General features: G+C 53.1%; 8 protein-coding genes across 8 annotated transcripts in view; 3 read left to right on the top strand and 5 right to left on the bottom strand.

Annotated features, from left to right (window-relative positions):
* The window catches only part of GUITHDRAFT_114138 (hypothetical protein), a gene marked incomplete at both ends in the record, with an annotated part of 1,663 nt that extends 232 nt beyond the window's left edge, over window positions 1-1,431 (bottom strand). The window contains one exon of the mRNA XM_005826811.1: window positions 40-1,431. Within this exon, the coding sequence (XP_005826868.1) occupies window positions 40-1,431 (1,392 nt within the window). The remainder of the gene's footprint in view (window positions 1-39) is intronic.
* Window positions 1,432-5,070: 3,639 nt separating this feature from the next.
* On the top strand, window positions 5,071-7,022 carry GUITHDRAFT_114136 (hypothetical protein; the record flags this gene model as incomplete). Its single annotated transcript, XM_005826810.1, has 2 exons — window positions 5,071-6,732; window positions 6,813-7,022. The coding sequence occupies 2 exons, from the start codon at window positions 5,071-5,073 to the stop codon at window positions 7,020-7,022; spliced, it is 1,872 nt and encodes a 623-aa protein (XP_005826867.1).
* Window positions 7,023-7,738: 716 nt separating this feature from the next.
* GUITHDRAFT_114135 (hypothetical protein) lies at window positions 7,739-9,887 on the top strand (the record flags this gene model as incomplete). The annotated part of the gene is made up of 2 exons (XM_005826809.1): window positions 7,739-7,796; window positions 7,846-9,887. The coding sequence occupies 2 exons, from the start codon at window positions 7,739-7,741 to the stop codon at window positions 9,885-9,887; spliced, it is 2,100 nt and encodes a 699-aa protein (XP_005826866.1).
* Window positions 9,888-12,258: 2,371 nt separating this feature from the next.
* Window positions 12,259-14,625, bottom strand: GUITHDRAFT_154324 (hypothetical protein). Its single transcript, XM_005826808.1, is given in 11 exon segments — window positions 12,259-12,303; window positions 12,323-12,329; window positions 12,360-12,386; window positions 12,406-12,756; window positions 12,960-13,046; window positions 13,106-13,154; window positions 13,379-13,440; window positions 13,811-13,855; window positions 13,903-13,998; window positions 14,054-14,511; window positions 14,571-14,625. 3 exon segments carry the CDS (start codon window positions 14,578-14,580, stop codon window positions 13,951-13,953), a joined length of 516 nt encoding a protein of 171 aa, XP_005826865.1. The 5' UTR covers window positions 14,581-14,625; the 3' UTR covers window positions 12,259-12,303; window positions 12,323-12,329; window positions 12,360-12,386; window positions 12,406-12,756; window positions 12,960-13,046; window positions 13,106-13,154; window positions 13,379-13,440; window positions 13,811-13,855; window positions 13,903-13,950.
* A 274-nt stretch (window positions 14,626-14,899) lies between these two features.
* Window positions 14,900-15,917, top strand: GUITHDRAFT_154323 (hypothetical protein). Its single transcript, XM_005826807.1, has 8 exons — window positions 14,900-15,003; window positions 15,062-15,087; window positions 15,150-15,165; window positions 15,332-15,399; window positions 15,468-15,556; window positions 15,608-15,659; window positions 15,716-15,818; window positions 15,867-15,917. The coding sequence occupies exons 1-7, from the start codon at window positions 14,925-14,927 to the stop codon at window positions 15,740-15,742; spliced, it is 357 nt and encodes a 118-aa protein (XP_005826864.1). The 5' UTR covers window positions 14,900-14,924; the 3' UTR covers window positions 15,743-15,818; window positions 15,867-15,917.
* A 325-nt stretch (window positions 15,918-16,242) lies between these two features.
* On the bottom strand, window positions 16,243-16,835 carry GUITHDRAFT_154322 (hypothetical protein; the record flags this gene model as incomplete). The annotated part of the gene is made up of 2 exons (XM_005826806.1): window positions 16,590-16,835; window positions 16,243-16,529 (listed from the first exon to the last, which is right to left on the bottom strand). Coding segments are annotated over exons 1-2 (329 nt in total), but the record flags the coding sequence as incomplete, so codon positions are not given.
* A 3,820-nt stretch (window positions 16,836-20,655) lies between these two features.
* Window positions 20,656-22,065, bottom strand: GUITHDRAFT_114131 (hypothetical protein; the record flags this gene model as incomplete). Its single annotated transcript, XM_005826805.1, has 1 exon — window positions 20,656-22,065. The coding sequence occupies one exon, from the start codon at window positions 22,063-22,065 to the stop codon at window positions 20,656-20,658; it is 1,410 nt and encodes a 469-aa protein (XP_005826862.1).
* A 769-nt stretch (window positions 22,066-22,834) lies between these two features.
* GUITHDRAFT_154321 (hypothetical protein) lies at window positions 22,835-23,728 on the bottom strand. Its single transcript, XM_005826804.1, has 4 exons — window positions 23,271-23,728; window positions 23,126-23,219; window positions 22,994-23,082; window positions 22,835-22,940 (listed from the first exon to the last, which is right to left on the bottom strand). Exons 1-4 carry the CDS (start codon window positions 23,661-23,663, stop codon window positions 22,860-22,862), a joined length of 657 nt encoding a protein of 218 aa, XP_005826861.1. The 5' UTR covers window positions 23,664-23,728; the 3' UTR covers window positions 22,835-22,859.
* Window positions 23,729-25,032: the final 1,304 nt, after the last annotated feature.

Genomic DNA, 25,032 nt, shown 5'->3' with positions numbered 1-25,032 from the left:
AGAAGGCGCTGCCCCTCCTCGCTGCCTTGTTCCTTGCACCCGTGTCCAGCGCTGCTCGCCGAGGTACGCTCTGAGCTTTTCTTTCAACATGTTTCGCTTCGATCCCAGCGTCAGCGTGGCTGCCCAAGCTCCGAGCGTCATGAACTCCACGTTGCCCGGCGAGCAGAAGGTGTCATGCAGCTTGCCAACACTCTTGTCTAGCTCCAGAGAGATCGGCTTGCCAGCTAGCAGCTCCTCCTCTGATGTCTCCAAGAGCATCGTCGAGAGGTCGAGCAAGACCTGTTGATCGACTGGCCCTGACGGCGACGCTGCTTCCATGGTGATCCTGTCGATGTCGCTGAGCTCCAGCCATCCAGCGCCTTGCTGCTGCCCGGCTTGGGGCTCTTGGGCTTGCTCCTCGCTGCTCGGGCTCCTCTCTTCCTCATGCTGAGGCCCGTTGAGCTTGAACCCCACCGCTTCGAGCTTGACTTCCAGGATCCCTTCCAAGTAGAAGGGCATGTCTTCCATCAAGCGTCGAGCCTCTGCCTTGGTCGCCAGGGAGAGAGCTATCAGGCTCCCATCCCAGCTGAGCGTGTCACGATCCTCCTCGACCTCGACGCTGACCGGCGTCACGCCTATCCTTCTTGCTAACTCCAACATGGCTCGCTTGACTCTCGTGATCGATGTGTTACCTCCTCCGCACAGCGCTTCCATCTCCTTCCTCGAGAAGCGGCCTGTGCTCATGCTTGACCTCGACTTGATCTGTACTCTGAAGCTGCTGCGCCCCGCATGATCTCTCTCGCGAAGTGCCCTCCTTTGCTTAGCGATCTTTCCCCTCGGCACGAAGGTGTCGGCTGTGAGCTCGACTGCAAACGTCTCTCTGAGCTTGGCGTCGTCGCTGATGAGAGTGAGATGTACCCCCTCCATCGCCTCGCTCTCTCTGAACGAGGCCAAGGTCTGCTCGCAACTTGCCGTCGAAGGCGAGCTGAGCACCCACTCCAGCTCTTTTTGCTGGAGAGTTCCAGTACTTGCCCCAACAGCAACATACGTCTTCGGGCTCGGCCCCTTGCGACCTCTCTGCCCAGGACCCTGCACGAGCATGCCCGCAAGCGGTTGTACCTCTGCGGCTGCAAGAGATTGCGAGAGCAGCTGAAATCGATAGATCTGAGCGAACATTCCTCCAAGAGCTAAGAGCTGTGATAGCTCGGCAAGGCTCCCTCCCTTGCCCCAAGGTCCTCGCTTGGCTCGAAGCTTGAACGACCGGTCGTGTGCAATGCTCACCTCTGTGGCTCGAAACGATCTGCCATCTATGCAGTATTCTCTCCTGCCTTCCCATAGCTCCATGGCTGCTTCATTCCGAAGGAAGGAGACGGTGACTGAGATGTCGTCTGCTCGTGCTATCTCAGGTCTGTAAGGTGCTTTCCACATGATGGCCTTACTCTCCCTGCCCATGCGTGCAACAAAGAAAAGAAATACCGAAATCGAGTGTTTTCGATCAAAGTCGGAACAGGGAAAAATTCTTTCTTGATCACGAACCTCCATCAGGTACCTGCGGAGAATGCAATCCGAGAGCAAGGGGAACTATGGGCCGAGCTGCTACACCTCGCTCTGGAAACGAGAGAGACACACATCATAGCCGGAGACTTTAATGCAGCAAGAACCAACACAACAATACCAATGCGGAGAGGATATTCCCCCTCATCTATCACCGCAAAAGCAGACGAGAGATTCGAGAAATTCCTTGCGGACCTTTCCGCACACAGGAAACTCTCATATCATTCCATTGGGTTCTCGACTGGATTTGTTTGTACCAGGCTTGCCTGTTTGTACCGAGGTATAATTGAGTTTTACCGGGTTCAAGGATTTTTGTATCAGGATCCCCTTTCCCCCTCCGTACTAAGTTTGTACTGTCAATGTCAGCAATTCCCGTGGGCTGGCAGTGCTCCCTCGACTATCACCTCTACACCACCGGTATGTTTCACAAGAGATCATGTCAGGGTAGGTAGTCTGATTTCTGAGGAGTGGGCGAGAATCATAAAAGTCTTGGGCATTCTGGTAGTGGAATTGACGCTGAAAAGCAATCTCTTCGATTACCGTTAGGATTCGAACGCGTGGTCAAACAGCACCCACCTGAGCTAGAGTCTTGTACTCGAGTGGGGTGGCTGATTTGGGTTTGAATCGCCACGCCTTTGACCCCGGGCCATTATTTCCATTCCAAACCTCGTTGTCGCGTAGGGTGGGTCACACTCTCGAGCGTTGCGAGTTTTAGGGTTTAGGGTTTAGGGGTTATTTCAGGCACCATGGCTGCACGCGTGGTGTAGGGGAAGCTGCCAGGGCGCCAAGGAAGCTGCAAGCGAGAGGTTTGTATACTTCAAATAGCTTTCTAAGTATGGTTCTTCAGTATGATGAAAATGTTCGCAACCTGCTGTATCGGAGATCATGCCAATACACGCAGAGCGGACTTGTGGATGCCTCTGTCCTCGAAGCTGATCTCGTCGAGAGGGTGAAGAGCTTCGCGAAGCGTTATCCGAACAGCAGGACAGCCCAGGCTTGCAAGGCTGTGGAGGGATGCACCCCCGACGCTATCGCAGAAGCCATCCGCTCGACATGTCAGCAGGCACGACGTGAGCTTCTGCAAGAAGCGATGACTGGATGGAGTGACGCATCCAGAGAGTGGTTTATGCAGCAGATTGAAGAAGCCAAGAAGGAGAAGGTCGAGACATACACCGCCTCAGCAGGCAACGAGGTGACTTCCTTCATCTCCATGACTCTCCTGGGCATCTCCTCGGTGTATGTCAACCATGAAGAAAAGCTGAAGAAGAAATTTGAAGAGATCGGACTGATCGTAGACTCAGTGCAAGAGAGTAAAGCAATCATGTGGAAGGCTCCGTATAGACCCGAGATAGCGAGTGCTGAGGAGATCCCGGTGACTGTTTCCTTCCTCCGCAATGCACAAGCGGAGAAGCTCTGGCAGGGAAGAGAGGACTTCGCGATCGATGGTCGCAAGTTCACAGCTGTACATGTGAGCATCGTGCACGATAGATCTTTCAAGATTCGAGCCAAGAGAGGACCCTGGGGCAAAGGGGGCAGCTTGGCAGAGCTGACTCACCTGCTAACCTTGGGCGGCATGACAACGGCTGAGATAGCTGCCGTCTATCGCTATCAGCTGCTGCGCCAGTCCCTTGCAGCGGTCCAACTCCAGCCGCTGGCAGGCATGCTGGTCGCTGGGGCGCCAGGACAGCAAGTCCACAAAGGCTTAGGTCAGAAAGGCTTCATCGCTGTAGGGGCCAACGTCATCTGGAGACAGAGGGAGGTGGAGTGGATCGTCTCCTCGAGCTGCCCAGAGGCGAATGATACAGCATTTCGAGCTTTCCGAGAGAGCGAAGCGATGGAGGGAGTACACCTGACTCTGTTCAGCGAGGACCCGAAGATCAGAGAGGCGCTCGCAGTCGAGTTGACAGCTGATCGCTTTGTGTCCAGAAATAAGTTGAAGAAGGCATCAAGGATGCAGAAGAAGGCAGGCGGCAAGGACGGCAAGGAGATCAAGATCATCATCAAGTCGACGGCGGCATCTGGTCGCTTCACGAGGAAGGAGATGGAGGGGCTGTGCAACGGCGGCAACACGTCTATCGCAAGAGTCAAGAGAGTCCTGTTGGAGATCGCTAACAGGCTCGAGATCAACGTTGAAGGCATCGACATGGAGGAGGATTTGAACACCAAGTCCTGGAACGGGTCCAAGCTATGCATCCTCCTCGGCTCCACGGAGGATGCTCGACGCATGATGAAGGAGCTGCCCTTCTATCTCGAAGGCGCAGCAACCAAGCTCGAAGCAGTCGGCTTCGACAAGGAGCCTGACTCTGAGGCGGCTGGTCAGCGGGGCACCAGCGACGCAGCGCAGCGACAGGAGGAGAGCGAGGGAGAGTGGCTGGAGTTTACAGACCTGGAGAGGATCACAATGGAGGCAGCATCTCCGTCAAGCCAAGAGGACATGCAGCTCGTCAGCGAGCTGTCAGCAGTCATCGAAGATGCAGCTTCTTTGAACGAGGCAGGGACGAGCGAGCCGATCAAGCTGGTCCTGGACAAGGCCGTTGGCAACCTCCACGACACGTTCTACTCTCCGGGGAGCCTGGAGTTCATGTCGCTGGGAGAGTGGGCGAAGATGCCAGAGGAGCAGGGAGTTGGGCGCAACGTTCTCAAGGAGAAGCTGGGGAAGTGGCTGCAGAGCAAGCGCTGGACTCGCGTGCAAGGAGAGAGCAAGAAGGCAAGGAGGGGCAGCGCGTTCTCGCCACGGGCAACGGCAGCTGCTGAGCTTGAGCAGGAGGCGGAGAGCGACGACATAGAGCGTCGATCTCTTAGCCTCCTGTTCATAGCACTGAGTAAATTCGCAGAGATGCATGTGCTGGCCTGCTCGCTGAAGGTGGACAAGAAGGACCGACTGCGAGTGGAGATGAGGGAAGATGACGAAGAAGAGGAAGACATGGAGGAAGAGCAAGGCGAGGGCGAGGAAGAAGACGGGGCGAGCCCGTACCGAGCTTGAGCTGAGCCCAAGGTAAGGAGAGAAGGTAGGAGGCGACCGAAGGCCAAGGTGAGGAGAGGCAACTCTCCTGACTGAAGCTGAGGAAGCTGAATGGAGGACGAGTAGGTGGCGACCGAAGGCCAAGGTGAGGAGAGGCAACTCTTCTGACTGAGGCTGAGGAAGCTGAATGGAGGTAGAGTAGGTGGTGACCGAAGGCCAAGGTGAGGAGAGGCAACTCTCCTGACTGAGGCTGAGGAAGCCAAGAGAAGACAGCAGAAGTAGAGAGTAGAAAGACGCCTCAGAAGCAGGGTTCGCATTGTAGGCCGTGTACTCCCAGTGCTCGAGCGCCTCTTTAGACTAGGATCAAATTGCATAAGCCCACAACGAGGCCGAGCAACATTCTAGCATTCTAATAAACTCACATAATAATAATAATAGGGTTTAGGGTTTAGGGTTTAGCAGGATCCCTTTATCTGAGGCAGGATCCCTTTATCTGAGGCATGCAGATCAGCGGGATCCCTGCGTGGTAGAGCAAGAGTCGCCAGGAACGCAGGAAGCTCGGGAAACCATCGAGAATGCTTCGAAACATGTGGCCAATATCTATTGTGAACCCTGACGAGATCGTGCAGTACCGTACCTCCAGCTACCTCAAGAGGCAGACGGAAGCCGCAACGATGCCGTCATCAGCCGAACTGATGCGGAGACTGGATGAATTCGCAAGGCAGAACCCCAAAAGCAGGACGAGCAAAGCTCTGAAAGCCAAAGAAATTTCCTTGGAAGCCTTAGCCGAAGCCATCAGTCAGACATGCAGCTTTGCTGAACCCTCGTCACTGGAGAATCCGAAAGGGTTCAGGCAGTGGGGTGACGATGTCAGGCAGTGGTACCTGTCAGAGTTCCAAGCTGACAGACAAAGGCAGATGGAGGCCAGATCATATGATGATCAGGGCACCAATGTGCAGACGATTACCATGAAGGTACTTGGGATCCCTGCATACTTTTCCAGACAGGTGGAAAACTTATGCCTCAAGCTTGAAGAGCAAGGCTTGATCGTCGATCAGACGCAAGACAGCAGGAGCCTGATCTTCAAGGCTCCCTTGAAGCCTGACCTTGTGCAGGCAGCGGAGATCCCAGCAGTGATCACATTTGTCCGCAATGAGGCGGCTGAGAAACTCTGGAAAGGAGATGGTACCTTCAAGGTGGCAGGCAGGAGGATTCTAGCAGTGAACCCAGCAGCCAACCCACCGATCTCGTTCAAGATGCGGCCAAAGAAGGAGAACATGGGCAGAGTTGGAATCCTAGCTGAGGTGGCCCAACTCCTGATGCTCAACGATTCGAGCACAGGTGACATATGTGAGATCTACAGCCAGCTATGCCTGAAGCAGGGATTAGCGATCATTGATCTGATCCCAAACGCGGGAATGACAGTGAACCTCCCCCCCAAGAGGAACCTGCCGCCAAAGAAGGTGTTCGCTGCGGTAGGAATAGAAACAGTCAACCAGAACAGAGAGGTCGACTGGATCGCAACGTGCCCGAGCCTTGAAGCAGCGGACATCGTTCTTCAAGCATTCGATAGACATGGAAAGGATCGTGCAGGAGTCACTTTGGGACTGGTCTCAGAGAATGACAAAATACTGAAATGGTTCTCAGTGCAGATGGAAGCAACGGCGCTGCACAAGAATATGAAGAATGCGGTGCGACAAGAGGGCACGGCAATGGCAACGGGAGCAGAGATGCTGTACTCGGTACAAATCTCCTCTCCTGTGCCGTCAGGGAAGTTCTCCCGAAATGAGATTGAAAAAATCTGCGCAAGTGATGAAACGGGCAGAGCAAAAGTCATCCGAAACATCCGGAGGGCTGTTGCTTGCTGGGATCCACAGGTGGAAAAAGATCTCCAACGGATCCACCTCCAATGCGATCCAGAAACGGGGATCTGGGATGGGTCTGGTATCATTCTCCGGCTACGAAATGAAAGTAGTGCAAGAAAGATGATGGCTGAATTCCCCACACAGCTCCTCTGCTGGCAAGGCACAGTTGAAATCCAAACGACAGCGAGCAGTCTGAACCTCCAAGTGTCGCCTCAGGCAACTCGCGATCAGTCTAACCCTGAGGCCAGGGGGACCAGAGCAGAAGGAACGGTGTGGAAAGAGATTGAGCTCAGTTCCATTATCAATGAAACCAACCTCCCAGATGCGGGAACGGACGTGGTCGTCGAAGAACTTAAGGAAGCTATTGCTGACGTAAGTAGGAGCGAGCTGCAACAGCAAGGGCAGCTTCAACTCCATCTTGAAGGGCAGCAGCGACTGATGCGCTCGAGCAGGAGGCCGAGAGCGATGACATCGAGAGTCGATCTGTAAGCCTCTTGTTTCTTGCGATCAGTAAATTTGCTGAGAACCATGGGTTGAGCTGCACGGGCAAGGTCGACAAGCAAGACCGACTGCGGCTGATGATGAGGGAGGAAGTCGACATGGAGGCTGAGGAGGGCGAGGGCGTGGAGGAGGAGGCCGGTGCAGGCCCCTCGCGCGCTTGAGGCTCGAGTCAAGTCTTAGAGGTGGACAAGAGGCGGAGCGGAGCTGTTGGCCCCATGGGGGGAAGGAGGAAGAAATAAATGAGGTGGACATGGGGCAAGCAACGAAGGTAAGGGCAGGTAAGCCGGTGGGAGAGGGGGGAGGGGGGCCGGGAGGAGGAGGCCGGGCGGAGGCCGGCCGGGCTCTCGGGCCCGGTCCGGACCGAGGCCCCGGGGAAGGGACGTGAGTCCCAGGGACCCATACGCATTCCACCTACCAACCCATCCTTCATCCACTCACTGGCCGAAGGCCGGCCGAGACCGTCAAGGGGTGTCGGAGCCGAGGAAGCAACACAAGTTGAAAGCACGGACGACCCAGACCAAGGCCGGCGGAGGAAACTCCACTGGCTGAGGCCGGGGAAGACCACTGAAGTATAGCAGAGGAGGGAGCAGAGCAGAAGCACGGCTGCCATAAGGGCCAGCCAAGTCGGGCCGAACTGCCAGGTCACGAGATCCCTGTTAGACTAGAATAGTGCAAGGTGATAACAAACCATGCAAACTACCTAGCATTCTAATAAACTCAACTACTACTACTACTACTAGGGTTTAGGGTTTAGGGTTTAGCAGGATCCCTTTATCTGAGGCAGGATCCCTTTATCTGAGGCATGCAGATCAGCGGGATCCCTGCGTGGTAGAGCAAGAGTCGCCAGGAACGCAGGAAGCTCGGGAAACCATCGAGAATGCTTCGAAACATGTGGCCAATATCTATTGTGAACCCTGACGAGATCGTGCAGTACCGTACCTCCAGCTACCCGGCAGACGGAAGCCGCAACGATGCCGTCATCAGCCGAACTGATGCGGAGACTGGATGAATTCGCAAGGCAGAACCCCAAAAGCAGGACGAGCAAAGCTCTGAAAGCCAAAGAAATATCCTTGGAAGCCTTAGCCGAAGCCATCAGTCAGACATGCAGCTTTGCTGAACCCTCGTCACTGGAGAATCCGAAAGGGCTCAGGCAGTGGGGTGACGATGTCAGGCAGTGGTACCTGTCAGAGTTCCAAGCTGACAGACAAAGGCAGATGGAGGCCAGATCATATGATGATCAGGGCACCAATGTGCAGACGATTACCATGAAGGTACTTGGGATCCCTGCATACTTTTCCAGACAGGTGGAAAACTTATGCCTCAAGCTTGAAGAGCAAGGCTTGATCGTAGATCAGACGCAAGACAGCAGGAGCCTGATCTTCAAGGCTCCCTTGAAGCCTGACCTTGTGCAGGCAGCGGAGATCCCAGCAGTGATCACATTTGTCCGCAATGAGGCGGCTGAGAAACTCTGGAAAGGAGAAGGTACCTTCAAGGTGGCAGGCAGGAGGATTCTAGCAGTGAACCCAGCAGCCAACCCACCGATCTCGTTCAAGATGCGGCCAAAGAAGGAGAACATGGGCAGAGTTGGAATCCTAGCTGAGGTGGCCCAACTCCTGATGCTCAACGATTCGAGCACAGGTGACATATGTGAGATCTACAGCCAGCTATGCCTGAAGCAGGGATTAGCGATCATTGATCTGATCCCAAACGCGGGAATGACAGTGAACCTCCCCCCCAAGAGGAACCTGCCGCCAAAGAAGGTGTTCGCTGCGGTAGGAATAGAAACAGTCAACCAGAACAGAGAGGTCGACTGGATCGCAACGTGCCCGAGCCTTGAAGCAGCGGACATCGTTCTTCAAGCATTCGATAGACATGGAAAGGATCGTGCAGGAGTCACTTTGGGACTGGTCTCAGAGAATGACAAAATACTGAAATGGTTCTCAGTGCAGATGGAAGCAACGGCGCTGCACAAGAATATGAAGAATGCGGTGCGACAAGAGGGCACGGCAATGGCAACGGGAGCAGAGATGCTGTACTCAGTGCAAATCTCCTCTCCTGTGCCGTCAGGGAAGTTCTCCCGAAATGAGATTGAAAAAATCTGCGCAAGTGATGAAACGGGCAGAGCAAAAGTCATCCGAAACATCCGGAGGGCTGTTGCTTGCTGGGATCCACAGGTGGAAAAAGATCTCCAACGGATCCACCTCCAATGCGATCCAGAAACGGGGATCTGGGATGGGTCTGGTATCATTCTCCGGCTACGAAATGAAAGTAGTGCAAGAAAGATGATGGCTGAATTCCCCACACAGCTCCTCTGCTGGCAAGGCACAGTTGAAATCCAAACGACAGCGAGCAGTCTGAACCTCCAAGTGTCGCCTCAGGCAACTCGCGATCAGTCTAACCCTGAGGCCAGGTCACAAGCGACGGGGACCAGAGCAGAAGGAACGGTGTGGAAAGAGATTGAGCTCAGTTCCATTATCAATGAAACCAACCTCCCAGATGCGGGAACGGACGTGGTCGTCGAAGAACTTAAGGAAGCTATTGCTGACGTAAGTAGGAGCGAGCTGCAACAGCAAGGGCAGCTTCAACTCCATCTTGATGACGCGGTGCAAGAGATGGCTCCGGAGAGCCCAGGAAATGCATCCTTCCCCACGCTGCAAGAGTGGGCTGATAAGGGTGCCAACGAGGCAGAGAATGCCATGAGCAAGCGACTGCGAGATCGAGTCAGGGTGATCGCAGGCAAGCATACGTGGAAGGTAGCGAAGCGCAAGAACAGCGCTTTCGCACCAAATGAAGAGAAGCCATTGAAAACTGACCTTCTCTTCATTGCTTTGAATAAATTCCTGGAGGAAACGGCGCTCTCCCTCGTAGGAATGCTGGGAGATAGAAACGAATTGAAACTTGTTTTGAGCAGTGAGATACAGATGGAAGACGCGCGAGTGGAAGATGCACCCGAGGCAGGGAGCAAAGCGGTAGAAGTGGAAGAGATGTCGCTTGACTCCTCCCCAACCGCGCCGCTTGACGCCTAATGGAAGCAGGAGGAGGAGGAGAGGGCAGGTGGGACAGTCGGGACAAGGGTGTGGTGGAAGCAAGCAAACAGAGACAAGAAGGTGAGAAAAAAAAAAAAAACAATGACAAAGCAAAAAATCCACAAAAACAGAGACAGAAAATCATTCGACTTGATAGGGGAGATTCCCTGGAGTCGACGAGAAAACAATAAAGAATACGGAGCAGCGGCGCTGCTCAATTCAGGAGAGGCGGCATTCCTTTCAGAAGACGTAATGGAGGCATTAATCGCCGAGGCAAATCAAAATTTAGAACCAGCGGAAGACAGATTTCAAATAGCATGGCTTCAAGGCACGAGGTATACGAGTGAGCGCGCTAGAACCCAAGTTGGGCTGCAGAGAGGGACCATTGTCCTCCCGAGAATTTAGGGTTTAGGGTTTAGGGTTTAGGGTTTAGGACCGGGCCCCTGACAGAGGCACCGGGCCCCTGACAGAGGCACCGGGCCCCTGACAGAGGCACCGGGCCCCTGACAGAGGCACCGGGCCCCTGACAGACTGAGAGGCACCGGGCCCCTGACAGAGGCACCGGGCCCCTGACAGAGGCACCGGGCCCCTGACAGAGGCACCGGGCCCCTGACAGAGGCATGCTGCTCTGCGGCGCGTAGGGAGAGCGCAAGGGGACCGGTGGAAGCTGCGAGCAAGAGGTTCGTATAGTTCAAACAGCTTTCTAAGCATAGTACTACAGTATGATGAGAGCGTTCGCAACCTGCTGTATCGGAGATCATGCCAATACACGCAGGGTGAGCGCTCTGGAGGCCACGTCGAGGAAGCCGCCGACCTCGTCGAGAAGGTGAAGAACTTCACCAAGCGTTATCCGAATAGTCGGACAGCTTATGCTTGCAGAGCTGAGGGGGGATGCACTCCCGACGCTATCGCTGAAGCCATCCGCTCGACATGTCGGCAGGCGAGACGCGACCTGTTTGAAGACTCTCTGAGCGAATGGAGCTCAGAGTCGAGAGCATGGTTTATTCAACAGATGGAGGAGGCCAAGAAGCAGAACTCCGAATGTCGAGACATACATCGGCACCGAAGGCACCGAGGGGACCTCCTTCATCTCCATGACTCTCCTAGGGATTTCCTCGATGTTTGTTCGACAAGAAGAAAAGTTGAAATCGAAGCTTATGGAGCTAGGTCTCATAAAGAGTTACCAACCTCAGGTCTCCTTTCCCCTTCTTCGCATTGATCTTTGCAGGCCCCAGGAAGATTCTGTAGCAGGCCCAGTTCTCCTTGATCATCTTCCTTAATTTGTTCTCGTCGCGGGCCGAGACCCTTACCTCTTGTAGTAGCATGACCCCAGGTTGGAAGGACTGGATTAAGTACGCGAGGATGTGCTTGAGAACAAAGTGGTTGCAACCATTCACATTTTGTGAGATGAGGAAACCTGGGTCTGAACTTTTTCGATGCATCTGTGCCCAATCATTGCCCCTTTGCTCATTCTGCCTCTTCCCACTCCGCTCTTTCTCTCTCTGGGAGGTTTCCTCTCCTGTTTGTGCGTTTTCCTCGATTTCCTCACCGAAATGTCTTGGTTGGAGCTTCGTGGAGGTCGCCGGCCGCTGAATTGCGATCGGCTGTACCTCTTCCTCAGGCTTTGTCGTCGATGTCGAGCTCTCTTGAACCCACTCCTCCCTCAGCAGCGATCGCAAAATTACCTGTGCAGTTTCCTCCATCTGTTCCAGATGGGTGAGAGCTTCGAGCAGTTGAGCTCTAGTTTGCATCAGCCATTCTTGCGGGAGTCTTAGCCTTTTCCTTGTGTCAATCGTTGCCAGCCATTCTTGATTTGTCTCGCAGAGCAATAAGGCGTGTAGCATAACAAATACTCCACAGTTGAAGTTGTCTTCTTGTTGGAAGGCTGAGCACCATTGCATCTGCCATGTGGCATTGGTTTGAACGTCAAAGATGTGTTGGTTTGATCGTCAAAGATGTGTTGGACCACTCCAATTGCTAGCTCAGCCATTTGCTAGCTCAGCTAAACCCTAAACCCTAAACCCTAAACCCTAAACCCTAAACCCTAAACCCTATTATTATTATTATTATTTGAGTTTATTAGACTCTTAGTCAAGAGTTTCATAGCTAAGAACTATTGCTCTTCGCTCATCTCTCGCCTAATGATCCGTCTAAAGGGGTTCCCAACCTTGGGAGGTTGGCCCATTTTCCTATAGGCCCCTTAGGCCTGGTTGCTTCCGTATTAGCTGTTTTCAGTAACGATGTCCTCCGGGCCCGTTCCAATTTCCGGTCCCGGTCCCCCTTCTTGTTTCGCCAAGTACCGTTGCCTTTCCTGCCCCTCCCCCCCCCCACATGCCGTCGCCCGCTGTGGCCAGGCTGTACCTTCTCCTGGGCTGGCTAGCCCTTCTCTGTTTCCCTTCATGCGGCCCATGACCTTGAGCCGCTCCTGCCTCCTTGCTGCCAGGCTTGTTTTCCTTCCCTTCGTGTGCTCCGTGGGTGGCTTGCCCCTGAGCCGCGCCTACCTAGGTGCACTCGTTTCCCCTCCTTGTCTTCCATAGCATGTGTTGTACCTCCAGCAGTTGCTTGATTGCTGCTGTCTTGATGCCTTCCCATTCCGTGTCCTCCATCCTTAGCATCCTGAAATTCTCATGCCATTCCCTCTCCATGATCGATCCTTTCACTCCTGCTATGAATGTCGCTTGTTCCACTTCATGGTCAGGTAGCAAAGCTGTGATTTCTGCTCGCAGGGGGGCATATTTCTCTTCCTTTTCCTGAAATTTCTTCTTCAGGCATTCCAGACTTGTTTGTTCGACTCCGTCATATTCCGATGTCCTTGCAAATTCGATGAGGACAATGCGTTTGATGCTTGCAAAGTAGCAGCAACCGTCTGGTATCCATTGCCCTTCTCGGTGCATTGATGTCCCCATCGCTTCCATCACGATGTGCATTGGGGATTCCCACCATGTGTTGACCTGTAACCTTTGTTTCCTCCAACTCTGCTGCAGTCTTACCTTGATCTTCTTCATGACTTCATTGTGCGCTTTTTGAGTCATATCTTGGAACTGCCGACACGCAAGCTGAACATGACCCCAGGTTTCTTCTCGGTCTGGACAGTGGGGACAGCATGGTGAGTTGGTCTTCCCCCATTGAAAGAGCTTCTTCCTCGTCGGTGCTGAGAAGGTTATCGCTTGGATAGCTGTTCGCGTAACTGAACCTTGGCTTTGTCTTAGCGCTTTGCCTAAGAGATCTCTTCCCACATGCATTTCGAGCATGAATTTCTCTGTCAAGGTGAGGTCTCCCGCTCGAATCCTTGCCACCATTGTCTGTTGTCTGATAATGTAGTCCCATTTCTTCAAGCGATCGAATCCTGATGTAGGATTTTCTTCTCCTGCAATGATGAACTCCATTGGGCTATCGTAGATTGCTTTCTCCCATCCCGAGGCAACTGTTTGTTTTCCTTGCTTGGCCAATTCTTTGGCCTCTTGAATGTGTCTCTGAGATTCTTTTGCTAGTTGGAGTCGGATCCTGATTCCCCTCCCTTCGAGTTTCTTCATGCAAGTGAGTAACCGATCATGTAAGTCCTCCAGCAGTTCGTCTTCGTATCGCATGGTATCCATTCGCAACGTATTTGTCATAAAGCGGTGGAAACGTGTGGACTGGTACATTATTGTGACTTGATTTCCCCTTTTGATCTGTATTCCTTCCTCAAGGACATGTTGCAGAAGTAAGCCAATTGCGATTGTGTTCGCTCGGATGATGCTGCACTTCCCATTGATTTTCATCCCTCCTCCTGACGTCATCTCTTTTTGTTGGAGAACATATCCTATTCGCATGGATCTGTTTTTTCTGCCCTGCGTGATGTCTCCTTCAATAGCTGCTGTGAAATGCCTTCCGCCTTGATGATTGCTGCGCGGCTGGATCTGATCCCTTCGTCTGTTACACAGCTCCTCATACGTTGGGAGGATGTTGTCCTGAAGCTGGTCTCGTAAGTGTGTTGGGAGTGTGTGCCTAACTAGTATCCATAACTCCTCTACAGTTTTCGTCAGGCATCGGTTTCCTGTCCTCCAGAACTTTGCTGCATAAGCTATTTGAACGCCTTTCGGGACCCGGCTGATAATTTCAAAACCTTCTGGTATCTCACCAATGTTATTCTTCCATCCTATCAGAATGACATGTATTGTATCCAGGATTTGTTCACGAAATCTCTTTTGTTTGTCCATCCAAACCACCACTCTGTGCAGTTCCCTTGCTCTCTTTTTGCCCAGAGCCTGGGGATGTGTGTGTAGGGTAGGCCAGTTACGAAATGTACTGATGTCGCATTCTGTAATCTCTGCTAGATGTTGTAAAAACTCGTATGCCAATGGTTGTGTTGTTTCTTGGCGAACCTCTGATACTACCTCCTCGAGTTGTTGCCACCATGCTGTAGCTTCTGTTTCGCCGTCGTCCAATGCATTAACTATTTCCAGCAGCAGATGGATGCTTTGATTGCAGTCTCTTCGGTTATTACCGTCCTCTTCCCTTGTTGCAGATGCGAAGGGAGCCGAGTCCAGCGACGCTTCCAACCATTCTATTGGTGAATCCACGGTCTTGCTTTCTTCAATTTGAGATCGCTCAAAGATGGCTATGTTCCCTTGAACTTTGAAAGGTATGTTGCTTGTAGTGTAACAGAATCTTTCTTGCTGATTCCCTCCTTCATCATAACAGGTGGGGTCATGTTGGAGCCACCGCCTCAAAATTACCCGGGTACAAGCCTTCGTATTCGTTTCCTCTCTCCCTTGGTCCGGTCTGGCTAGTTTCTTGTGTGGCTGAAGTTCATGTGGGCTAGCCTCCCTTTTTCCTTTCCTTCTCTTGTTTAGAGGCTTCCCCTCCTCCCTGGCTGGCCTTCTTCTCTTCCCTGTTCCTGCCTGCTCATGTCCGAGTTTTGCCCAGATGACATTCGCTTGCAGATATTGTGCAAGGATTTCTTCTGCTTGTTCCCTTTGCTTTGGGAATGGCCAGAGTCGGATGGGCAGGTGCAGGGAGATGCCCTCGGTATCTGGGACGGGTAAGACACTTGTCATGGAGTGGAAGCCTACTTGGGGCAGTAGTCTCCATGCCTTTGCAAAACTCTCCCAGCCTTGCCGAGCAGGAGATGTAGGTAGGGAGTTTTCTCCGGACAGCAGGGAGTTTTCTTCTGAGAGCAGCTTGTCCTCCAGGTCGTGTAAGATGGCTATTGTCCCCGGTTTCATCTTGCTTTCAATCATTTCCCAACTGATGGTGGTCTGCATCTTTTCCGCTATCCAGATTGCGAGTCTTTCCGGTCCTCTTATCTCTTTGTTCTCTTTGAGTCTGCCCGATCTGATTTCTCGTTGTAACTGGTTTATTGTTTGACACCCCCATTGGTTGCACCATGATGTTAGTTTGTGTATCAGACTGCTTTTGATATCATCATCCACCCTGCATTTCTTATTCGTTTCTTTCTCTAGATACCGAATCGCCGCCCTTCCCAAGATGGGTGCTGGATGGGGGAGTTGGAGGCCTCCTCTGTCCCAAGGTAGGTGAAAGATAGCGTTGCTTGTACTCTTGCTCAATCCCATAGCTCTTTTGAATGCTCTGGTCCAGAGGGTATCTAAGGTTTGTAAGTCTGACCAAGACCAGCTCGCCAGTACCGCCGAGTATCTAAAGATATTGACGATGCCTACCTTCACCAGGTAATATTTTTGGGCTGCAGAGTAAGCAGATGATTCAATCAGCTTTGTCAGTTCTTTTGTCTTCTCCAAGATGTGTTCTTTCTCTCCCCACGTGAAGGGGCAGGTGTGCGCCTTGTTGCCTCTTCCTCCTGGTCTCCACAAGCTGATCCGGATCCCTAGATATTTGAACCATTTTGTCGGTGGTAGGTTCACAAACTCCTTGTCAAAGAACTTGATGTTTTGTGTTCCTGGGATCTCCCTCCTTAGCCGATAATCAAAGCTGGTGATTTCAGATTTCTTCGTGTTCAGTTCTAATCCACTCCATCGACAGAATCGTTCTACCACTTGAACAAGCGTTTTCATCTCTCTCACGGAATGTGCTCGGATGAGTTCGCGAAGACCTGATTTCTTCTGCAACTCACGAGCAGGGAGCCAATTGTTCTCACTGACGTGATCATAGCCTGTCCACTTAACAAGGTACTGAATACCTCGACCGCGACGACGTTTGCTGAGGATGCTCTCGATCTCGTATTCCAGGCCGTCTCTGGTGGCCAGAGGTTCGGGTGGTCGCTGGGGATCTTGATAGGCAGGGTCACGCTCTGTATGCGGACGAAGCCACTTGATGTTGATGACGGTGTTTCTGATCGATGCGAAGCGAGGAGAGACGTCGAGACGAACGGTGTTGTCTGAAACAAATTCCAGGATGCGGAAGGGACCAACGAAGCGAGGGTTGAGCTTCGAGGCGGCGTCGGGGATGTTGAGGTTGGCGGTAGAGAGCCAAACCAGATCTCCAACTTGATAGCGGCAGGGACGACGGGCCTGCGCAAGGCGAGCTTCGGTGGCTCGTGCTGCAGCTTCGAGAGCAGCTCGGGCAGCTTCGGCGCTGACTTCGGTTGCTTCACGAATGGAGTCGAGGGTCTCGTCCTGATGATCGTCAGGTGAGGGCAGAGAGAGTTGTGTCCTGATAGGTTTGCCGAACATGACTTCGAAAGGGCTGGCACCGATGGGACGGCGAACAGCTGAGTTTAGGTGAGTCTCCAGGATGGGGAGGTACCTATCCCAATCGGCTCGAGGATACTGCGTGGTGTAGATACGCAGAGCTTCGAGGACGACGGAGTTCATACGCTCGGGTCGACCGTTGCTTTGAGGCATAAAAGGCGACGAATGCTTCACGTGAACGTTGAGCATCTTGAAGAGCGCGTTCCAGAATCTGGACGAAAAGATGGCAGCGTTGTCGCTGATAAGGACTTGAGGAAGGCCTTGGGATCGAAACACGGTTTCGATGAATTTTTGAGCAGCTTGTTCAGAAGTAATCGATTTACGGCAAGGGGTGAGATAAACTCGCCCTGTGAACTCGTCAATGAAGAGAAGAATTGCATCGTTCTTATCTCGAGTTCGTGGGAGTCCGGTCAGCAAGTCGAGACTGACGACTTCGAAGCGTGTCGAGGGAACGGCGTGGGAATGAGGAGTACCCATGGGTCGTTGGCGATAAGATTTCCCTTGTCAAGCGTAGTGATGCATAGCTGCTCATCGGTTTTGCGACGGGCTTTGCCTTGACGGACGGTGTCGGCGATCTTTTCCAACATCTCATCGACGGTAGGAGTTGCGGCGGTCGGCTGATTCAAGACGACTTGGTTCAAGCGGCGAAGGTCGCAGCAAAAGCGGTAGCTTTTGGGATCAGTTGGGGAGCGTGGATCGTTGGGGCGTCGACTGAAAAGCACAGGAAAGGCAAACTCACTATTGGATGGTTCGATGATGTCGTGTTCGAGCATGTACGCGATGGTAGCCTGGAGTTCTCCTTCAAGATGAAGGGGGATGCGATATGGCCTGCAGTTAATGGGCAAGGTCCCTGGCTTGAGCTGAATGTGAGCGTCAAACTGGGGGGGACGGTTGATCTGAAGTCCTTGCGGCAGGTCGTCGACGAGGACGTCGGCGAATTCCTCAGAGAGGGCTTGAGCAAGGTGAGCGGGGGCGCCCACTGGCGGGTCGGCGGAAGAGGCCGAGGCGGAAGCTGTCGTTGGGACATGCAGGTGCAACAAGAACCATTCCTCGTTAGGATTGGCGACACGCAGAGCGTGAGCATCGGTGAGCGAGACGGTTGTCACAGCTAAGACCGAGTCCTTGTAGGGCACTTGATGCTGAACTGGCAAGCTAATCGGAGGGGCTCGTCGAGCTTTGGGGGAATCGACGAACACTTCTCGGGTCCGCGGAACGTATACAGCGTTGTGACGATGTATCCACTGGAGGGACAAGATCAAGGGTTGAGAACAACGTGGCAAGATATGAAACGTATCTTTGCTTGAAAAGCGGCCGATGCGATAGGCGAGCGAGACGGCGCCGAGGGTTTGCACTTCGCGGTCGTCCGCAACTTGCACGGTGAACTGAGTATCACGCTGTAGCAGAGTCTCGGAGAGGCCCAGCTGCTGAAAAAGCTGCTGAGACATGATATTGATCGTCGCGCCGTGATCGAGCAGGGCAACGGTCTGGTGAGCATGAACTCGGGAAGAGCTGACGCTAACGGGGAGCCGAATAAGATCGGGTAAGGCGAGCTGAAGCGGCGCGGAGGCGTCGCCACGGCTGAGGGCTAAGCAGGGGCAAACATGTAGTTGACCCGAAGGAAGGGACGCGGCCGTTGAGCACGACGCGTTCCGATCAGGCGGCAGCACGAAATGGCTTAGCGAGCTCCGATGAGGAGGTAAAGCGCTGCTACCTGGTAAGAGAGGGCTGGGGAAAAGACCAGCGGCAGGAGGAGCAAGTGATGCTCCCCTCTCGTTGCCTACCGCTGCTACTCGTTTCCCGCACGCGTCGCGAGCGGTTGAAGAGCAGCTAAAAGCTGAACATGCTGTTCATGCTGGGTTGCCATGAGTTTCTCATGGCGCTCCTGCTGGAGGGCGACTTCGCGCTTGTACTGCTCGCAGTCGGGCTTGATATGACCCGGTTCTTGACAGTAAAAACAACGGATGGACTTCTGCTTGCGCTGGTTTTCTTTACCGTTGGACTTCTTCTTGTTCTGCCCACCGTTAGCTTTGGCCTTAGTGTGCGAAGAGGTCTGCGCAGCGTTAGCAGCAGCTGAATTGTTAGGCTGCTTAGACACTGTTAGCGGTTCACCATCGTCCAGAAGAGCTGTGATGAAAGTGACTAGGCGAGAGAACATGTCTTCTCCGTGTCCGTACTGACTGCGATAAATCGTAAACCATGTGTGGATAGACGTGCGCGTCGGCGTATGCGAAAATCCCTTGATGAATTTCCGGAGTGGCTGATCGTTGAAGTACAGGATGGCTGACCCTACCTGCGATTCGAGCGTTGCGAAGAGTGTCGTGGCGCGAGTCAAGTACGCCCAGGCGGATTCGTTGGGCTGCTGCTTGAGCTGATCAAGCTGAGTCTGATAATTCTTGGCTTGCCGCATCGGGGCTAGACACGAACTTAGATGAGTTGAAAATTCATCCCATTTAAGCTTGTTGATGGCCTCGAGACTCTTTCCGTACTTACGTTCTACCACCACCATCACTTCGTTGGTGAACAACGGCGTGATGCTCTTCACCCATTTGCGAGTTGGGATCTCTTGAGCGATTAATTCGCGGTTGCACTGACGAAGGAATTCTTCGACAGAGCGGGGATCAGCAAAACCTTTGTACATCGGAATGCGGCTGGCATTGAAACTCTTGGAGTTCGTTAGCACATTCACGAGAGTCCGATTGGAGAGGACTGGTTCCTGATCAGAGGATTCAGCGCTAGCTGATTCCTCAGCTGAATAGATATCAGCATTAGCATCTTACAGCAGGGTAACGTTCCGTGCGAGATGCTGGAGCTCGGGTGTTGCAGCAGCGTCGGCTGTCGCAAATTCGTCGGCAGCATTGGCGAGCATGTGGAAACGCTCGTCCTGCATGGTGTCAGCCAGAAGGGCACACATTCGACGAAGAAGGAGAAGAGCTCGGTCCTGCGCCACTGGCGAGGACATGACGGGGTCGGATGAAAAATTTTCCGAGCTTGGCAGACGTACCGATGTTGCAGGGGAGGCTGCTCGCTGAGTTGCCTCCTCTGATCGCAGAATACTTCGCAAGGGAGTATCCCTCTTGTTTCGGGCCCGTTGATCCGCGCTAGACAGCGCTTCACGTTGTACATCTCCATCCCTATAAGTTTGAGTCAAAGATCCACTGGTCTGACTCGGAGAAAGCTGCTGCTGCTGCAGCTGCAGCCGCTCGCTCCATTCGACTTCTTCCTCAGAACTCTCTTCAGCAATTTCTGTTTGAAATGCTCCTGATTGCTTAGATCGAGGTTGAGGGCTCCTTTCCGGCTGAGGTTTCTTTCCTCCTCTTCCTTGTTTCGAGGTCATGAATCAACCACTTCGCTTCCAGAATGTTGTATACACAACACAGAGATTGTCAACGACACGAGTAAAGTAAGGATGAAGAAGATTGGGAAGCAGGAAATAGAAGTCTCTAAGTTTACTAGGAGGTAAACTACGCACAACCACCACACTCACTGTGCATGCAAGTGGGGGAAATTCAGGAGGCCGTCCGCACGAGATGCGTCCGCCTATATAGGGAATATCCGGCAGAGTATCCGACGAGTATCCGAGGTTCCGGATCCTCATGGATACAACAGCTTCCATCACGATGCGCATTGGAGTTTCCCACCATGAATTGACCTGTAACCTTTGTTTCCTCCAACTTTGCTGCAATCTTACCTTGATCTTCTTCATGACTTCATTGTGCGCTTTTTGAGTCATATCTTGGAACTGCCGACACGCAAGCTGAACATGACCCCAGGTTTCTTCGCGGTCTGGATCGGTGCTGAGAAGGTGATCGCTTGGATAGCTGTTCGCGTAACTGAACCTTGGCTTTGCCTAAGCGCTTTGCCTAAGAGATCTCTTCCCACATGCATTTCGAGCATGAATTTCTCTGTCAAGGTGAGGTCTCCCGCTCGAATCCTTGCCACCATTGTCTGTTGTCTGATAATGTAGTCCCATTTCTTCAAGCGGTCAATCCCTGATGTAGGATGAGAAGTCGCCTCCGACGATGCTGAGCTTAATGTTAGAGTTGCCTCTCCTCACCTTGGCCTTCAGTCGCAACCTTGGCCTTCGGTTGCCTCCTACCTTCCCTCCTTGCCTTGAGCTCAGCTCAAGCTCGGTACGGGCTCGTCCCGTCTCCTTCCTCGCCCTCGCCTTGCTCTTCCTCCATGTCTTCCTCTTCTTCGTCATCTTCCCTCATCTCCACCCGCAGTCGGTCCTTCTTGTCCACCTTCAGCGAGCAGGCCAGCACATGCATCTCTGCGAATTTACTCAGTGCTATGAACAGGAAGCTAAGAGATCGACGCTCTATGTCGTCGCTCTCCGCCTCCTGCTCAAGCTCAGCAGCTGCCGTTGCCCGTGGCGAGAACGCGCTGCCCCTCCTTGCCTTCTTGCTGTCTCCTTGCACGCGAGTCCAGCGCTTGCTGTGCAACCACTCCGCTAGCTTCTCCTTGAGAACGTTGCGTCCCACTCCCTGCTCCTCTGGCGTCTTCGCCCACTCTCCCAGCGACATGAACTCCAGGCTCCCCGGAGAGTAGAAGGTGTCGTGGAGGTTGCCAACGGCCTTGTCCAAGACCAGCTTGATCGGCTCGCTCGTCCCCGCCTCGTTCAAAGAAGTTGCATCTTCGATGACTGCTGACAGCTCGCTGACGAGCTGCAGCTCGCTGACGAGCTTGTCGACCTTGCCCGTGCAGCTCAACCCATGGTGCTCAGCAAATTTACTGATCGCAAGAAACAAGAGGCTTACAGATCGACTCTCGATGTCATCGCTCTCAGCCTCCTGCTCGAGCGCATCAGTCGCTGCTGCCCTTGGAGAGAAGGCGCTGCCCCTCCTCGCTGCCTTATTCCCTTGCACCCGTGTCCAGCGCTGCTCGCCGAGGTAAGCTCTGAGCTTTTCCTTCAACATGTTTCGCTTCGATCCCAACGTCGGCGTGGCTGCCCAAGCTCCGAGCGTCATGAACTCCACGTTGCCCGGCGAGCAGAAGGTGTCATGCAGCTTGCCAACACTCTTGTCTAGCTCCAGAGAGATCGGCTTGCCAGCTAGCAGCTCCTCCTCTGATGTCTCCAAGAGCATCGTCGAGAGGTCGAGCAAGACCTGTTGATCGACTGGCCCTGACGGCGACGCTGCTTCCATGGTGATCCTGTCGATGTCGCTGAGCTCCAGCCATCCAGCGCCTTGCTGCTGCCCTTGGGACTCTTGGGCTTGCTCCTCGCTCTCCTCCTCATGCTGAGAGCTGAGCTTGAAACCTACAGCTTCGAGCTTGACTTCCAGGATCCCTTCCAAGTAGAAGGGGATGCCTTCCATCATGCGTCGAGCCTCTGCCTTGGTCGCCAGGGAGAGAGCTATCAGGCTCCCATCCCAGCTGAGCGTGTCACGATCCTCCTCGACCTCGACGCTGACCAGCTTGAGGTTCATTCTTCTTGCTAACTCCAACATGGCTCGCTTGACTCTCGTGATCGATGTGTTACCTCCTCCGCACAGCGCTTCCATCTCCTTCCTCGAGAAGCGGCCTGTGCTCATGCTTGACCTCAGGCTGGTCAGCGGGGCGCTGGCGACGCTCAGCGGCAGGAGGAGAGCGAGGGAGAATGGCTGGAGTTTACAGACCTGGAGAGGATCACAATGGAGGCAGCATCTCCGTCAAGCCAAGAGGACATGCAGCTCGTGACCGAGGGACGAACGAGCAACCTCTACGACACCTTCTACTCTCCAGGGAGCCTGGAGTTCATGTCGCTGGGAGAGTGGGCGAAGACGCCAGAGGAGCAGGGAGTGGGACGCAATGCGCTCAAGGAGAAGCTAGCGGAGTGGTTGCACAGCAAGCACTGGACTCGCGTGCCGCTTGAAGGAGACAGCAGGAAGGCAAGGAGTAAATTCGCAGAGATGCATGGAGAGGATGATGAAGAAGCCCGTACCGAGCTTGAGCTGAGCGGAGCTTGAAGCAAGAAATCACGGCGAAGAAGAGGTGGACAAGAGGGGGACTCGGAGAGCGACCGACGAGTCAGCAAGGTAAGCAAGGTAAGGAGGGGATGTAGGAGGCAACCGAAGGCCAAGGTGAGGAGAGGCAACTCTCCTGACTGAGGCTGAGGAAGCTGAACGGAGGAGGAGTAGGTGGCGACTGAAGGCCAAGGGGAGGAGAGGCAACTCTCCTGACTGAGGCTGAGGAAGCCAAGAGAAGACAGCAGAAGTAGAAAGTAGAAAGAGACCTCAGAAACAGGGTTCGCATTGTAGGCCGTGTACTCCCAGTGCTCGCGCGCCTCTTTAGACTAGAATTGCTTTGTGAAAACGAAAAAGGGACTTGACGTTCGACTTTAAGTACCTCACAAAATTGTATCTTCGATCATCTTCTTTCTAGCATCAATAAACTCTTCCATGGAAATTCTCCCATCACCATTTGCGTCCTTTCATAGTCAGTACGTGTCAACATCACAACGCGGACGAACAAACTTCCTACCATGCAATCGAAGAGCCTCGACACCTCATCCTGTGACATCCTAAACCTGAGACCCTCAAACAGTTCATCGGCACTCAATTCTCCATCACCTTCTCCATCGTCAACTAAAACCACTTTTCCACAAGTCCTTACCATTCAGATCCAGACGTCTAAACTCATACAGGAAATGGTCTGCTCTGTCCAGCACCTTCTTCGGTCTCCGTTTCTCTCCTTCCTCCTGCGCCTCCTGTCATCCGCGTTAGCAATATTCGCATCAAGAGAGAATAGCATGAATCACCTCATGGAAGACAGTGTCTCCCCTGTAAACTCTTGCTTGCACAGCAGCGACGAGCTCCTCGACGCCTAAAACTTGAATCTCATCTGTTCCTCCTCCAGCTGAGAGGTTGAAAGTCTTGGGAAAGTGCTTGAGATGATTCCAATCAACCTTATTTCCTTCAGCGGCTTTGCCTTCAACATCAGCAATCGACTTCCACCATTCTTTGCCCTTGTCGCCCCTCCAGCCTGACTCCGAATCTGATGCTTCTTTGAAGAGGACCGGAACAAACACCGGGATGATGTACTTCCCTGCTTCACATGCGCGCACGTACTCTCTCCTGCAGTTTGCACTCTTGACGTACTTGTGGCTCATGAAGAGGATGAACAGCTCGCAACGAGATACTCCGAGCTCCATGTTTTTTACGTGGTCCTCTCCCGCATTGATCCCTCCCTCCACATCGAACCAACACTGCAAGCTTGTCTCCTCTTCGATCATCCGTTTCACTTGCCTCACCATCTCCTGCGTCGAGTTGTTTGTTCCCCAATTGTAGCTCAAGAACACTTGCGGAGGAGTGACATCGAGGACGTTCACGTCCTTGGAACAACCAGGGCAGAAGATCTTAGCCGTCAGCTCGCGAGCAAGCTTGGTCAAGCACGTGGGTCGGGGGAAGAAATGTGGCACCTTCTTTTGCTTCAAGCAGGAAGGACAGGGGGAGCAAGAGCTGTTGAACTTTAGCACATCCTTCAGCTCTCTGTGATGACGATCCTTTGTGCACGTCAAGAATCTTTGTTGACGTGTCATGACGTCTTGTTTGTCAATTCCCTGATTAGCTTGCGGAAGGTTGTACTCACCAACGTCTCCTGATACAGAGATTTCATGCAAGCAATCTTCGCACAGGAGCCTATTCTGACTAGTGACAGACGATATGTCATCGTCGCTTTCTTGCCCTTGATGCAACTTCTGAATAATCGTGTTGTACAGCAACTGCATTGATTTGTCATTCGCCTCGTACTTGTGGAAGATCTTGTACCGCTCCATTCCAGCGATGCCCTCAGGCCACCACTTGTCATAGTTCCTGATCTGATAGTCCGCGAGAACAACAGGAATGATCATAGCTCTGCTGGCGGTCAGCTCGTTCCACAACTGAAAGAATTTGTTTTCTGTAGTCTTGCTCCCTTCGCTCTCATTCGAGATGCACAAGATATTCACAAGGCAATTAGGAGGACGCTGTGCGTTGCTATCATCACTGACATAGACGACAGAAGAGTGTTCCAGAGGAATGCTATTTTTTCGGTAGATGCATTTGATCTTCTCTTGGATATCCCTAGCACATTTACTTGACTTTTCGCCATATGCGAAGATCCCAACCTGCACTACCTCCTCGCCTGAGGTTTTCTCTTCTCGTCTCCTGCGAATCATTCCCGGGAAGAACGCCTCCAGTTGCTTCAAGTCCTCTTCAAAGTTTTCGATCTGTTTCTTCGTCGACGCATGAGCTATCAACGTATGCTTGTCTTCATCTTCACTCCAGCTTACCAGGAGCGTTCGCCCCCAGCCCTTCATCACCGCCATCGTACCGCTGCAGTCTACCTCGAAATGCCGAGCGGCACAGAGCACGACCAGCCTGTCGGTGAAGCCTGCGGGGAAGATGTTGTACTGGCACTCGACATGCACACACAAAGAATGGGACTCCTTCACTGCTAGCCTGTGCTGATGTGCGAAAGGAGGGATGATGCCGGGACAAAGAAGCTCCCACTCTTTATGCTTGCCTTCAGAAGTTTCACCA

This window comes from Guillardia theta, assembly GCF_000315625.1.
Source record: "Guillardia theta CCMP2712 unplaced genomic scaffold GUITHscaffold_72, whole genome shotgun sequence".
Classification (NCBI taxonomy): Eukaryota; class Cryptophyceae; order Pyrenomonadales; family Geminigeraceae; genus Guillardia; species Guillardia theta.
Note: the sequence above shows the minus strand (reverse complement) of the source record. Positions and strands in the feature narration are given on the sequence as shown.

What these genes read in the sequence shown, in the direction of transcription:
- GUITHDRAFT_154324 (XM_005826808.1), bottom strand. An exon ending in AGAGATTTCGTGAACAAATC is followed by an intron (nt 13,999 to 14,053) that starts CTGGATACAATA and finishes TTGGTGAGATAC; the next exon opens with CAGAAGGTTTTGAAATTATC.
- GUITHDRAFT_154321 (XM_005826804.1), bottom strand. Translation starts at nt 23,663, where the DNA reads ATGGAGCTCGGAGTATCTCGTTGCGAGCTGTTCATCCTCTTCATGAGC. An exon ending in GAGACACTGTCTTCCATGAG is followed by an intron (nt 23,220 to 23,270) that starts GTGATTCATGCT and finishes CGCGGATGACAG; the next exon opens with GAGGCGCAGGAGGAAGGAGA. An exon ending in TAGACGTCTGGATCTGAATG is followed by an intron (nt 23,083 to 23,125) that starts GTAAGGACTTGT and finishes ACGATGGAGAAG; the next exon opens with GTGATGGAGAATTGAGTGCC.
- GUITHDRAFT_154323 (XM_005826807.1), top strand. Translation starts at nt 14,925, where the DNA reads ATGGAGTGGAAGCCTACTTGGGGCAGTAGTCTCCATGCCTTTGCAAAA. An exon ending in ACGATGCCTACCTTCACCAG is followed by an intron (nt 15,557 to 15,607) that starts GTAATATTTTTG and finishes CAGCTTTGTCAG; the next exon opens with TTCTTTTGTCTTCTCCAAGA. An exon ending in CTCCCCACGTGAAGGGGCAG is followed by an intron (nt 15,660 to 15,715) that starts GTGTGCGCCTTG and finishes CCGGATCCCTAG; the next exon opens with ATATTTGAACCATTTTGTCG.